Consider the following 14,980-nt stretch of genomic DNA (forward strand, 5'->3'; position numbering starts at 1 on the left):
TGGTGGAGGCTGTGGTAGTTGTGGTCCATTAGTCCTTTGGACTAATCTTTCCCTTGTGTCTTTGGTTTTCTTCATTCTCCCTTGCTCCAGACAGGGTGGGACCAGTGAAGTATCTTAGATGGCCACTCACAAGCTTTTAAGACCCTAGACACTACTCACCAAAGTAGGATGTAGAATATTTATAAACTGTGTTATGCCAGTTGAGCTAGATGTCCCCCGAGACCATGGTCCTCAACCCAGAAACCTGGTCCCTGAGGGAGCTTGGATGTGTCTATGAAGCTTCCATGACCTTGCCTTGGTCAGGTTGTACTGGCTTCCCCAGTATTGTGTACTGTCTTAACCTTCACCAGTGTTACCACTTGTCTATTGTCTAGTTAGTGTTTTTCCCTTCCCATCCGTCCCCTCCCTGATAACCATCAAAGATTGTTTCTTTATGTGTGTAAACCTTTTCATGAGTTTTTATACTAGTGGCCTCATAGAGTATTTGCCCTTTTGTGATTGACTTATTTCATTCAGCATAATGCCCTCCAGATTTATCCATGTTGTGAGATGTTTCGCAGATTCATCATTGTTCTTTATTGTGTAGTATTCCACTGTGTGTATGTACCATAGTTTGTTTATCCATTCATCTGTTGATGGGCACTTAGGTTGTTTCCATATTTTTGCTATTGTGAATAATGCTGCAATGAACATGGGCATGCATATGTCTATTCATGTGACGGCTCTTATTTCTCTAGGATATATTCCTAGGAGTGGGATTGCTGGATCGTATGGTATTTCTATTTCTAGCTTTTTAAGGAAGTTCCATATCATTTTCCAAAATGGTTATACCATTTTACATTCCCACCAGCAGTACATAAGAGTTCCAATCTCCCCGCAGCCTCTCCAGCATTTGTTATTTTCCATTTTTTTGATTTGTGCCAGTAACGTCGGGGTGAGATGGTATCTCATTGTAGTTTTGATTGGCATTTTTCTAATGGCTAGTCATCTCGAGCACTTCCTCACGTGTCTGTTAACTCCCTGAATGTCTTCTTAGGTGAAGTGTCTGTTCATATCCTTTGCCAGTTTTTTTTATTGTGCTTTAGGTGAAAGTTTACAGCTCAAGTTAATTTCTCATACAAAAATTTATACACATATTATTATGTGACATTAGTTGAAATCCCTATAATGTGACAGCACACTCCCCCTTTCCACCCTGGGTTTCTTGTGTCCATTCAGCCAGCTCCTGTGCCTTCCTGCCTTCTCATCCTGCTTCTGGATGGGAGCCGCCCATTTGGTCTCATGTATCTGATTGAACTAAGAAGCACACTCTTCATGAGTATTATTTTATGTTTTATAGTCCAGTCTAATCTTTGTCTGAAGAGTGGGCTTTGGGAATGTTTTAGTTCTGAGTTAACAGAGCATCTGGGGGCCATGGCTTTGGGGTTCCTCCAGTCTCAGTCAGACCATTAAGTCTGGTCTTTTCCTTTGCCCATTTTTAATTGGATTATTTGTCTTTTGTAGTAGAGGTGTTGGATTTTCGTATAGATTTTAGAGATTAGACCTTTGTTAAATTTGTCATAGGTAAAATTTTTTTCCCAGTCTGTAGGTTCTCTTTTTGCTCTTTTGGTGAAGTCTTTTGATGAGCATGTTTAATTTTTAGAAGATCCCAGTTATCTAGCTTATCTTCTGGTGTTTGTGTATTGTTAGTTATGGTTTGTACGCTATTAATGCCATGTATTTGGGCCTCTAGCATTGACCCTATTTTTTATTCTGTGATCTTTATAGTTTTTGGTTTTATATTTAGGTCTTTTATCTATTTTGAATCAGTTTTTGTGTGTGGTGTGAGGTATGTGTCCTGTTTCCTTTTTTTCCAGATGGACATCCAGTTTCACCAGCACCATTTGTTAAAAAGACTGTCTTTTCCCCATCAAAGATCAGGTGACCATAGGTGGATGGATTTACATCTGAGTTCTCAATTCTGTTCCATTGGTCAGTGTATCTGTTGTCTTACCAGTACCAGGCCGTTTTGATTACCATAGATGTAGAGTAGGTTCTGAGGTCAGGTAGTGCGAGTCCTCCTACTTTGCTTTTTTTCTTCAATAGTGCTTTACTCATCCGAGGCCTCTTTCCGTGGAAAGTTAATGATTAGGTTTTCCATCTCAAAGAATGTTGAAATTTGGATCGGGATTGCATTGTATCTATAGATCGCTTTGGGTAGTATTAACATTTTCACAATGTTAAGTCTTCCTATCCACGAACATGGATGTTTTACCATTTATGTAGGTCTTTTTTGGTGTCTTGCAGTAGTGTTTTATAGTTTTCTTTGTATAGATCTTTTACTTCCCTGGTTATATTTAGTCCTAAGTATTTTATTTTTTTAGGGGCTATTATAAATGGATACCGTCCATTTTTGCTACATCGGAGGGTGTGAGGGAAGGTATAGAACTTGCCTAGCATCTTTTATTTTCTCCCCCATCACCCCCATTATCTATGTTATAGTTCTCTGCCTCAGAATGAGGATGGTAGAGTGATAAAAAGTTAACAGATGCATAGAGCAATAGCTGGCATGTTACTAGGCCAAGACAAGCTACCCTGGTGATTTTCTGGAATTTGTTATAAATGATTTTGCCACTTTGCTTTTTCCTTTTGGTCTTCAGTAGTTGATCCCAAGTATGTGAATTCTCAGGTTCTCTTTGCTGCAGGAGGATGTGGGAGCACTAGGTTTAAAAGCAGACAGGACTCTAGTTAATGATAAGCATGCTGAAGTATTTAGGGAATGTGTACTGATGTCTACATCTTTATTTGAAATGCATCCAAAAAATAAGATAACTGACAGAGAAATGGTAGATATATAATAAAGGAAATACAGTAAAATGTTGATGGTAGAATCTAGGTGGGAGGGTATACAAATGTTCTCTATAAATTCTTTCAGTTTTTCCCCACATATATGAAAAATTTTGTAATCAAATGTTAGAGAAAAGAAGGTGAGAGAGGAAGTGAAGAAGCAACAGTGCAGTGGGACCCTCATGGTGATAACTGGGGCCATCTGGTTTAGGAAGGCAGATGGACCATTGCTAGCATGTGCCATTTTCCAGAGGCCTTGTTTAGGGTATAAGCACCCCTCTGGGATCTGGTGTGGTATGGGGTCTCTTTCTCATGACTATTGCATGATGGCCTTCCTCTCCTTTCAGCTAACCACTCCTTCTGCTTTGGGGAGATGATCAGCATCTTGGCTATATTCAGGCAACATGGCTGCCCTAGTCCAAGCTAACACTTTTTGTTTTTTCCCTTGTGTTTCTCCCTGGTGATTTATAGAGTTGGTGTTGACCCAGATCAAGACCCACCGCCCAACAATGACAACTTTCAAGTCTTACAAGGGGTAAGTCACGATAGATGCTTCTTCCCAGAGAAGACATCATTAAAAGTTGCTGAAATGTATTGAGTACCTATCACATGCCAGACCCTTTATGTAGATTCCCTCCTTGTGATCTGGACAGCAACGTTAGGAAGTAGGTACTGTTATCCCCATTTCAGGTGATTAGAAGCTGAAGTTTGAGAGTTTAAGTGAGTCATCTAAGGTCAAAGGATTAGAAAATGATAGAGCCAGGATTTGACCCCAATGTCTATGTTCTTAAACAACATATTAAGGGGATGGGCTGAGCATGAAGAGTGTTTAAGCAAAGTCCCCCACGCCCTACCTTCCAGAATTGATATATTAGGGATATACTCACCATAACTGGTTCTGAGTCTATCATTGTGCCTGAGCAGGGGAAGGAGAGGGATATGATTTGACTATTCAGCCCAGGAAATCTGAAGAAGGGAGGGGAGACACTGGGTGGTTGCAAGCAATCCTGTTCCTCCAAGACCTGGAATCCTCTACAGCACTCTGAGTTCCCCTCCAGCCCAGCAGTGGCAGAAAAACAGCTCCCATCCCCTTAGGTTCTAGCATTACTAACAATTAAGGCTTGGGCAGGGTGGTGGCAGTGTGGGCCTGAAACAGAGTGCTGGGAAGGCCAGCTGTAGAAACAGTGAGTAGCATAGCCTTGTAGCAGCATCTGGGAGGGGCTTGCTGAGTTCCCTGCTAGTGTGAGAGCAGGGCAGGGCTCCTGAGGCTGCAGAGGGAATTGGGATATAGCCCATGTAGGGGAGAGAAGGGTGCTGGCCCTTGGTTTGGTCATCTGCTCCAGTTACTATTGCTGCATAGCAAACTGCACCAAGACAACATTTTATTATATTCATGGATTCTGTGGTTCAGGAATTTGGAAAGGACATAGTAGGAACAGCATGCCTTTGCTCCATGAAGTCCAGGGCCTCAGCTGGGAAAACTCGAAGGCCGGGGGTAACTCAATGCTGGGGGCTGGAATCATCTGAAGGCTTGTTCACTCATATGTCTGTTGCCTGGCCTGGGAAGACTCAAAGTCTAGGATTGCTGGCTGGAATGCTTACACATGGCTTCTCCGTGTGGCCTGAGCTCCCTCACAGCATGGTGGTCTCAGGGTTGCCAGACTTCTTACATAACAGCTCGAAGTCCCAAAAGCGAGTATCCCAGCAAGCAAGGTGGAAGCTACATTGCTGTTTCTGATCTAGCCTTGGAAGTATTACAGTATCACTTCTGTGGCATTCTATTGATTACAAACAAGTTACTAAGGCCAGCCCAGATTCAAGGGAAGGGGATACAGATACCTCTGAGTGGGAAGAATGTCAGCGAATTTGTAGGCATGTTTTAAAGCTGCCATACTCTCCTTATTATGGGGCTGTCAGGATGAGTTTGTCTCCAGGTTTTCCTTCACCAGGCTGGCATGTCCTGGGCAGACAAGGTAAGGAAAGAAGGGTTGTGATAGGAGCAAAAATGTGGTACCAAAATGTTATTCCTTTGGCCTTGGGAGTCCAGAACAATTTTGTCCAGCATTGAATGCCCAGTGTTGAGCACAGTACCTGGCACATGGGGGAGCTCGGTAGGTATTTGGTGGATAGATGGGGGAGTGAGAGATGAAACAGTGCAGCAGGTATCTTTACTGACCACGTGTGTGCCTCGTCTGTGAAACCGTGTAGAGTGTTTCATTTTTTTCCTGTCAGCTTTGAATTATACTTATTGTTGGACTTAATTCTAAATCCAGTCTGCATATTTTAAATTCCATAGGATCTTCCTAATGAATCCATCTACCAAGTCGGATTTAACAAGTCTTCCAAAATGTGGTGCTGTGGGTGCCCAGGGGATGCCTCTATAGCTTTTTCTGATGTCTTTCTCTTTGAGAGTGGTCACAGCTTGATAAGGCATTTGTATTAGTTTCCTAGGGCTACTGTAACAAAGTACCACAAACTGGGTGGCTTAAAACAACAGAAATTTATTCTCTCATAGTTCTGGAGGCTAGAAGTTCAAAATCAAGGTGTCAGCAAAGCCATGCTTTCTCTAAAGATTCTAGGGGAACATCTGTTCCATGCTTTTCTCTTAGCTTCTGGCATTGCTGGAACCCTTGGCATTCCTTGGCTTGTATGTAGGATGCATCACTCACTCCAGTCTCTGCCTCCGTCGTCACATGGTGTTCTCCCTGTGTGTCTGTATCTCTTCTCTTCTTATAAGGACACAGTCATATTGAATTAGAGCCCACCCTAATGACCTCATCTTAACTTCATTATATCTGCAAAGGCCCTATTTGCAAATAAGGTTACAGTCACAGGCACTGGGGGTTAGGACATAGACATATCTTTTAGGGGGACATAATTCTGCTTATAACAGCGTTCATGTCCATTCTAGGTCTCAGCTTAAGGGACACAAATACATGGCCTTTGAAAGTTCTGGACATTTTGGAAACATTTTTCAGTGAGCTTCACTGGAGATTTGGTGCCTACTTGAATGTGTTCCAGAAGACATTTGAGATTGTATTAGAGTTGGCCATGGTGCCAATTGGGAACATGTGGTTTTAATGAGAAGTTCTTCTTGAAAATTTGCTATCTGACTCTACCTTTGGTTAAGGACTTTAGAAGATAGGGGTTCGGGAATTGTGTACCTGGAAGCTAATTTAGAGCAACAGTTTGGGATATCTTGAAACTCACCCTGAGAAAACCTGAGTGAAAGTCATGATGCACGTCTTTATTTTGTTGAAAGGAAAATGATGGCTCTGTTAGGATATGGTCACCGTATTCCAAAGCATCCTCTATAGAACTGTGGCCAGCCATGATTAATTTTGTAAGAAAAATAGGCTAAGATCAGTTAGATAATTCCAGACCAGTCAAAACATCCCCAGCCCTTTTGCTTTGTCCATTACTCCTATCTCCATACTCAAACATCTATAAAAGGAAATAAATGAAATGGTTTGGTTTGTTTCATTTATTTCATGTAACTGAGCTTATGATACATATATGTATATATCATATATATGTATCATAAGGACTGCACACTGGAAACACTGGGCTTGTCATTAGAATTAGTAACAAACTTGCTGTCACTTTTCCATGGAAATGTTTGAGAAAGCAGTGAGTCCTAAATGGGTCGTCCATTAAATGACAGCTCAAATAGGGCCTATCCTTCTAGGTGGGGTGAGCCTCAGAAACTTTCCCGGATGGGCCTGGAGGAGTAAACTCGGTGTCGGTGTCGTTGATGGCTTATGGAGGACCCTTGGGGCAGAGAGCACTGCGCTCACTTGGCATTGTGAACAGAGCTGGCAGTGACTTCTGCTGCACTCCTAATGGTGCCCCATTTGCCAGCCCTAGCTGGGAGCTGTATGGAAGCTAATTTAGAGCAACAGTTTTCCTTTAACCTCCTTCTTTCCAAGCCTCAGACATGGTCATGCATAGGGACCCTCAAAGTCAGTTCTGCTGGCATTTTGGAAATCTTTCAAGATTTCTCAGACTGGAAAAACAGGTGAACTTCAAGCTTGGTTCCTCAGAACACCCTCTTAGAAATGACTCATGCCCTCTGCGGAAAGGGCCTTATTTCTCTAAATGACCCTGGCCTGAGCCTTTTCCTCCCAGCAGGGCTCGGAGTCATGAGAAGCAGTGAAACAGAGAAATAAATGGGCTTCTCATTTTTGGGTGAAACCATGGGTTCTTGCAGTGTCCCCTGAATTGGATCCAGGTCACATGCTCAGTGTTGTCATGAAACTGAAATCAGAGGTGGGGAAAGTCCAGATGTTTGTTCCCCATTAGAAAAGAAAGGGCAATTCTCTTTACCTCGTTTTCTAAATGATCTTCCTGAAAACAAACAAGCAAGCAAGCAAAAACTTGATATTTGAAGGTAAAGCATTTCTTTTAATAAGCACAATTTTCCTCACTGGTTCTAGAAGCCCAAGGTTATAAACGGAGTCATGGGTACAGAGCTAGAGAATATTAGCTCTTTTGGGAGAAGAAACGGAGCTGTTGGCTGGAAGTTTTGGCTTTATATGAGGGAAGCATAAGAATATTGTGGGCAGACTTCAGCTTCATGTCCTTGGCAAGTTTGACTCATTAAAACAAAACAAAAAACTCAGTTGCTTTGTTTCTCGGAGGTCTTGGTGACTTTGCAACCAAAACAAAAACAAAGCCCAGCTGGAAGCAAACTGCCCTGCCCTAGGGGTGGCCTCCCACCCCATTAAAGGGGGGACTTTTCATGCCAGACACAGCTGTGATTTGTGTTGGCTGGATATGCAGACACATCATTCACTTCCTTCCTGAAGTTTACAGAAGAGCACTCATTGACGAGGCTGCCTCTGGAGCAGCTGAGAGCAAGCACAGATCTGAATTTGTCTCGACTTTATCATATCAGCAGGCAAGCCCCATGTTTTCAACTTGGGACAAGGTCACAAGCAGGATATTAGTGGAATATGGAGGAAAGAAAACCACTGTGCATGTGTGTGTACACAGTGACAACTAGAAAATCAGTTGTTGACAGTTGCGTGACATAATGACTTTCTGCGCGAGTTAGATTTGCTTGTTTCTGGGTCCTCCTCCGGTTTTCCTCCAGGCTGAAATTTGATGCCCAGTTATCTAAATCTTTAACTTCAAACCTTTCCTGAGGTGCCTTTTCTCAAATTAGTACCTCCTGCCTCCCCAAGCTTTTTGTTGTTGTTGTTGTTCTTCTTCTTCTTCTGATTGTCTCTGTGGGCCCCTGATTTCTCATTCTGCTATTCTTCTTTTTCTAGAAGCTCAGAATTAATATTAATTTATTCACTCATTTGACAGACATCTATTGAGCACCTTTTACATTTCAGATATTATTTCAGGCTCTGAAAATACATCTGCAAATAATATAACTGAGTCTCCATCCTTTTGTTAAAAGTGTGATGAAGAGTAAGGGTGGAGAGCGTTGTCTGCTCTCCTACCAAGGAGTGTAGATTTTTCCTTGCTACTCCAAATGTGGAATCCCTGGGTGGTGCAAGTGGTTAACACACTCGGGCTGCTAACCGAAAGGTTGGAGGTTCAAGTCCACCCAAAGGCACCTCTGAAGAAAGGCCTGGTGATCTACTTCCAAAAATCTGCCACTGAAAACCCTATGGAGCACAGTTCTACTCTGACACACATGAGGTTGCCATGAGTCAGAATTGACTCGACGACAACTGGTTTCTTTTAGTCTGTAGAGAAAGCCTGTGATATTAACACCTCTTAGAGTGCTCTGTTGCTTTTGAAACATTTCTCGGAGAAGCCAGTGTTGTGCACAATCTTGAAAGATACTGAAAGGAGTTGGCCAGCGAGGTGTTGTAGGTGGGAGAAGATGAGAATAAGAAACAGTGTTCCAGGCTCTAGACATAGCCTGAGCTAAAGATATGGATGTATGAAACCTGGTAGGAAGGCGGGTTCGAGGAGGGGCGTGGTGAGAGAGCAAGTCCCCACTTTTTCTGTGGGCAGCACATGAATGGAAATCCTAGTCTCCAGTCCTAGTGCAACCTGGGAAAGAGGCTGTAGTACCTATTGTAGGATCAACCTACACGCATCCTAAACCCTGCTCAGCCGTGTTCTGTTTGGACCCCACAGGAAGGTTGCTACTGGCTTGTCTATGTTAGCAGCCTAAATCCTGTTCCATAGAATCTTCCTGATTTCCCTAAAGCCACCACACATCTAAGTTCTTCCTGTACCTGTTCATGCTTCTGGCACCATTTCTTGGAATAAGAAATTGTTTAACACCCCTTTTACAAAGTTGTACTTTTTATTTGTCCTAAATGTATCCCTTGTAATCTTTAAGGGTTGTCCCTTAGTTTCTTACATTTCAGGATTTTCTGTGGAATCTGAGGTTACTTTATCTAATTTTGTGGACCGCAGGCCTATTGCTTTATACCCTGAGAAGACCTTTTTGTTAATTTGCCTTCAACCAAAAGTCCTCCCTTTGCTTTATTTACTTAAATTGTTCCTTTTGAGGCTTATATAAATCTCTTGTAGATTCCTTTAGGTGAGATGGCAAGAACTTAAGTATTCCGGGTGTTACTAGTTCTTTGTGGCTTTACATGACACAGTAGGGGTTTGTTGTTCTATTGTTGTTTTAGGAGAGGAGCAGGTATGACCGACTTTGGGAGACTTGTTTTGTGTTTGATGGTTTATAGTATCCTTCTTTTGTTTTGTTTTATTTTCTTTTTTAAAATTTTATTGTGTTTTAGATGAAAGTTTACAGTGCAAGTTAGTTTCTCATTTAAAAATTTATACACAAGTTGTTTTGTGACGTGGGTTGCAATCCTCACAATGTGTCAGCACTCTCTGCCTTTTCCTTTCCACCCTGGATTCTCTGTGTCCATTCATCAAGTTTTCCTGTCCTTTTCATCTTTGCTTTTGGGCAGGTGTTGCCCATTTGGTCTCCTATACTTGATTGAACTAAGAAGCACGTTCCTCATGTGTGTTACTGTTTGTTTTATACGCCTGTCTAATCTTTGGCTGAAAGGTAGACTTTGGGCGTGGCTTCAGTTCTGAGTTAGCAGGTGTCCAGAGGCCATAGTCTTGGGGGTTCCTCCAGTCTCTATCAGACCAGTAAGTCCGGTCTTTTTTTGTTAATTTGAATTTTGTTCTACATTTTTCTCCTGCTCTGGCCAGGACCCTCTACTGTGATCTCTGTCAGAGCGGTCAGTGGTAGTAGCCAGGCACCATCTAGTTCTTCTGAATTCAGGCTGGTGGAGGCTGTGGTTCATGTGGTCCATTAGTCCTTTGGACTATTTTCCTTGCGTCTTTGGTTTTCTTCACTTTCCTTTGCTCCAAATGTGATGCGACCAATAGATGTATCTTAGATGGCCGCTCGCAAGCTTTTAATACCACAGATGTTACTCACCAAAGTACCATATAGAACATTTTCTTTAAGAACTGTGTTATGCGAGTTGACCTAGATGTCCCGAGACCATAGTCCCTAGCCCTCAGCCCCAGTAACTCAGTCCACGAGGTGTTTGGATGTGTCTAGGAAGCTTCTATGACTTTGCCTTGGTCAAGTTGTGCTGACTTCCCCTATGTTGTGTGTTATCTTTCCCTTCACCAAAGTTACCACTTGTCTACTATCTAGTTAGTGATTTCTCCTCCCCACCCCTCCACTCCCTCATAACCATCAAAGATTGTTTCTTTCTGTGTGTAAACCTTTCCTTGGGATTTTATAATAGTGGTCTCATAGAATATTTTCCTTTTGTGATTGCCTTATTTTACTCAGCATAATGCCCTCCAGATTCATCCATGTTGTAAAATGTTTCGCAGATTCATCATTACTCTTTATCATTGCATAGTATTCCGTTGTGTGTATGTACCATAATTTGTTTATCCATTCATCTGTTGATGGACACTTAGGTTTTTTCCATCTTTTTCCATCTTTTTGTTGTTGTGAACAATGCTGCAATGAACACGGGAGTGCATATGTCGTGTGACGGCTCTTATTTCTCTAGGATATATTCCTAGGAGTGGGATTGCTGTATCATATGGTATTTCTATTTCTAACTTTTTAAGGAGGCACCATATCATTTTCCAGAATGGTTGTACCATTTTTCATTCCTACCAGCAGCGCATAAGAGTTCCAATCTCCCTGCAACCTCTGCAACATTTGTTATTTTCTGTTTTATTGATTCGTGCCAGTAACATTGGGGTGAGATAGTATCTCATTGTAGTTTTGATTTGCATTTCTCTAATGGCTAGTGATCTTGAGCATTTCCTCATGTGTCTGTTAGCTGCCTGAATATCTCCTGGGGGAAGTGTCTGTTCATATTCTTTGCCCATTTTGTAACTGGGTTATTTGTCTTTTCGTTGCAGAGATATTGAAGTATTCTATAGATTTTAGAGATTAGACACTTGTCGGATATGCCGTAGCAATTTTTTCCCAGTCTGTAGGTTCTCTTTTTACTCTTTTGGTGAAGTCTTTTGATGAGCATAAGTGTTTAAATTTTAGGAGCTCCAGGTTATCTAGTTTCTCTTCTGGTGTTTGTGCATTGTTAGTTATGGTTTGTATTCTATTTATGCCATGTGTTAGGGCCCTTAGTGTTGTCCTTATATTCTCTTCTATGATCTTTATCATTTTGGGTTTTATATTTAGAGCTTTGATCCATTTTGAGTTAGTTTTTGTGTATGGTGTGAGGTATGGGTCGTGTTGATCATTTTTTTACAGATGGACATCCAATTTTGCCAGCACCATTTGTTAAAAAGACATTCTGTACCCATTTAATGGACTTTGGTTCTTCATCAAAGATCAGCTGACCATAGGTGGATAGATTTACATCTGGGTTCTTAATTCTGTTTCATTGTTCTATGTGTTTGTCATTGTGCCACTACCAGGCTGTTTTGACTACCGAGGCTGTATAGTAGGTTCTGAGATCAGATAGTGTGAGGCCTCCTACTTTGTTCTTTTTCTTCAGTAATGCTTTGCTTATCCAGGGTCTCTTTCCTTTCTATATAAAGTTGGTGAATAGTTTTTCCATCTCATTAAAGAATGCTGTTGGTATTTGGATGGGGATTTTCATATGCACATTTTTGCTCTTGATTGTGTTCCACATAATTCTTGAGTTTTCTTAATTTTTCTTCATTCTTTTCTCTGATTTTTCCTCAAACAAGAGGGCATCCATGGATTTGTCTTCAGTCTCACTCATTGTGTCTTCCATTGTTTCAGATTTGCTTCTAAAACCTTCTATTGAGTTGTCCATTTCTGAAATTTGTTGTTTATCGTTTGGATTTCTAGTTGCTGTTTTTGTATGATTTCTAATTTTTTTATTTTGACGTTTTCTTCCTGTATTATTTTCCTGAATGCTTCTATTGGTTTGTGTTTTCCTTGATTTTGGCTGTTTTTGTTGGTTTTGTCTGTGTTTTCTATTATTTTGTCTGTTTTTTCCTTAGTTTTGTCTGTGTTTTCCTTGATCTCTTTCCTAATCTCTTGGAGAGCCTGAATGTTAGTCTTTTGAATTCCATAGCAGGTTCCACTGCCTTTTCTTCTACCAGAAGGTCATCTGATTCTTTATTTTGGTCACTGGCTAGAGCTGTCTTGCCCTGCTTTTTTATATGTTTTGATATTGCCTGCTGTTTCCAAGACATTAAGGTATTATTTTCTTTATTGATTGTATGTTTGTTTTGTCTTGCTTTTTTGTTTTGTTTGATATGTCATGGTGGGCTGTCCAGGAGTGCTTTGCTGCTGCCTTGTCTATGGGCACGATAGCTCTCACACCCTTGGCTGGGTAGTCAGGGCAGCAGCAGGCAGGGCAAGCCCACTTCGCTGTACACTGGTTTGGTGAGGTGGCTAAGGGCAGACCAGGCAGGCACTGTCTGCCTCCTGATGTTGGTATAGCAGTGTGGGAGCATTCACAGCCCCTTGCCTGATAGGTGAGAGTGTCAAATGGGGAGTTGTATGGGCTCACTTTCCACCGTGCAGCAGCTAGTTGAATGGTGGGAGAGGAGGGACAGTGCGGGCCTAGTGCAGTGGTGGGCCTGAGCACCGAGAACGCTCTAGTCATGGCAGCACAGTGAGGGCCGGCAGGAAGGGGGGTGGCATATGGGGCTAGGTGGAGGGATGAGGAAGAGAAGAGGGAGAAATAAAAAAGAGGAAAAAATGTTAGCCAGTGGGGAGGGGGCCTTAGGACTGGTGGGAAGGCAGGGGAGGTAATGTACAGGGCTAAGTGGGAGGTGGGATGAAAAGAAAAAAAGTAAACGTTGACATGGTAGGGGCCAGCAGGTGAGTGCAGGGTGGACCCAGGGCAGTGGCAGGGCAGTGTGCCAGTGGCACTCTATCTGCAGTGGTGCAGTGGGGACCAGCAGTAACAGGGGTGAGGTGGTGTACAGTGCTAGGTGGGAGAGAATGAAAAGATAGGAAAAAAGGTGGTGCAGTGGGAGCTGGTGGGTGAGGGTGGCGCTGATCTGGGGCGGCAGTAGGCTGGTAGTTCTCTAGCTGTGGTGGCGCAGCAGGGGCCAGTAGGAAGGGGGGGAGTTGGCATACTGGGCTAGGTGGGAGGGAGAAAGAAAAGGAAGAAAGATAAAAGAATGATAATGGCAGTGCAGTGACAGCTGGTGAGTGGGGGCGTGGCGGACCCGAGAGGCCAGTGAGAAGGAAGGGGAAGTGACATACTGGGCTAGGTGGGAGGAAGAAAGAAAGTAATTTAAAAAATGGCAGTGTGCTGGTTTCCACAGGTAGGTGCAGGGAGGACCCTGGGCAGTGGCAAGCTGGCCAGTGGCTCTCTAGCCACGGCGGTGCAGTGGAGTCCAGTGGAAATGAGGGGAGGTGGATAGAGGGCTAGATTTAAGGGAGAAGGAAAAGGAAAAAAGAGAAATAAAAATAAATTAAAATCTGGCTTCGCGGTGGAGGCCTGCAAGTTGGGGTGGGGTGGACCCGAGGGCCGGTGGGAGGGAGAAAGAAAAGAAAGAATAAAAAGCACACAAAAAAAATGGCAGCATGGTGGGAGTCAGGAGGGGGGGGCTGGGCAAACCCAAGGCAGCAGCAGGCTGGTGGCGCTCTGGCTGTGGTGGTGCAGCAAGGGCTGGCAGGAAGGGGTGGAGATGGCATACGAGGCTAAGTGGGAGGGAGAAATAAAAGGAAGAAAGGGAAAAAAGAACAAAAATAAAATTTAAATTAAAAAATGGCATGCTGGGAGCCAGCAGTTGGGGGCAGGTGGACCTGGGGTGGTGGTGTGCCTGTGGCTGTCCAGCCATGGCCTTGTGGCATGGCCCAGCGGGAAGCGGGGCAGGTGGTGTATGGGGCTAGGTGGGAGGGAGAAAGAAAAGAAAGAAAAAAAAGGCATGGCTGGAGCCAGCAGGTGGGGGCGGCGATGACCTGGGGTGGCGGTAGGCCAATGGCATTCTAGCCAAGGTGGCACAGAGTGGCCCGGTGGGAAGGGGTAGAAGTGGTGTACGGGGCAGAAGAGCAAGGGGTGGGAAAGCATGTTTCTCTGGTTACCAGGTGCTCTGTCTCCTGCTGGAGGGCTCCGTGAAGTTGCCTTCCTGTACTCCCTGTCCAATTTTTTTTTATTAATTTTGCTGCTTCTAATGCTTGCACAGAATAGATTTCCTAAACCTTGAATGAATTGTTTGATTTTGCAGGTTATTTTGGAAATTAAACGATGGGCAGTTCTGAGTTGGAAAGGTATGAGAAAAAGAGAAAGGAACTTGCTACTGGAGAGTAGATAAAATAATAGGATTGTAGTTCTGGCTCTGTTTTCCTGCCCACTGACCCTACCTTGCTAAAAGCTGGTAGGGAAATAAGTTACTGTGCTGTGGAGCACAAAGTACATAGGTACCTGGGTAAGGACCACAGAGAACCTTCGTCTAGTTTGTCAGGAAACACAACAAGCATGGTTTCTCCAGGGCAGCTTCTGGGGGATCTGGAAAGTTGGTTTTACTGAAGCTTTCTTTAATTTTCTCTATAAATCAGTTTTGGACCTTTAGGTTCTAGAGTACTTTAGGATAATTAATCTGCTGAAAGGCACTTCGAGGAAAATTACAATATCAAAGGAAATTTTGTATTTTGTGTTACATTGAGTCGATTTACCTATAGACATGGCCAAACCTTTTAACTTCGGGGATTGCTTTGTCTATCTTTTGGGTTTATTTAATTTCTACTAAAATATTATCTCCTAATGTATCTTTGAAACTTTGGTGA

General features: G+C 42.9%; 1 protein-coding gene across 1 annotated transcript in view; it reads left to right on the forward strand.

Moving 5' to 3' along the window:
- SLC9A7 (solute carrier family 9 member A7) overlaps window positions 1-14,980 on the forward strand; it is a 219,560-nt gene that overhangs the window by 194,431 nt on the left and 10,149 nt on the right. The window contains exon 14 of the mRNA XM_004376907.2: window positions 3,298-3,361. Within this exon, the coding sequence (XP_004376964.1) occupies window positions 3,298-3,361 (64 nt within the window). The remainder of the gene's footprint in view (window positions 1-3,297; window positions 3,362-14,980) is intronic.

This window comes from Trichechus manatus, unplaced genomic scaffold (assembly GCF_000243295.1).
Source record: "Trichechus manatus latirostris isolate Lorelei unplaced genomic scaffold, TriManLat1.0 scaffold00046, whole genome shotgun sequence".
Classification (NCBI taxonomy): Eukaryota; Metazoa; Chordata; class Mammalia; order Sirenia; family Trichechidae; genus Trichechus; species Trichechus manatus.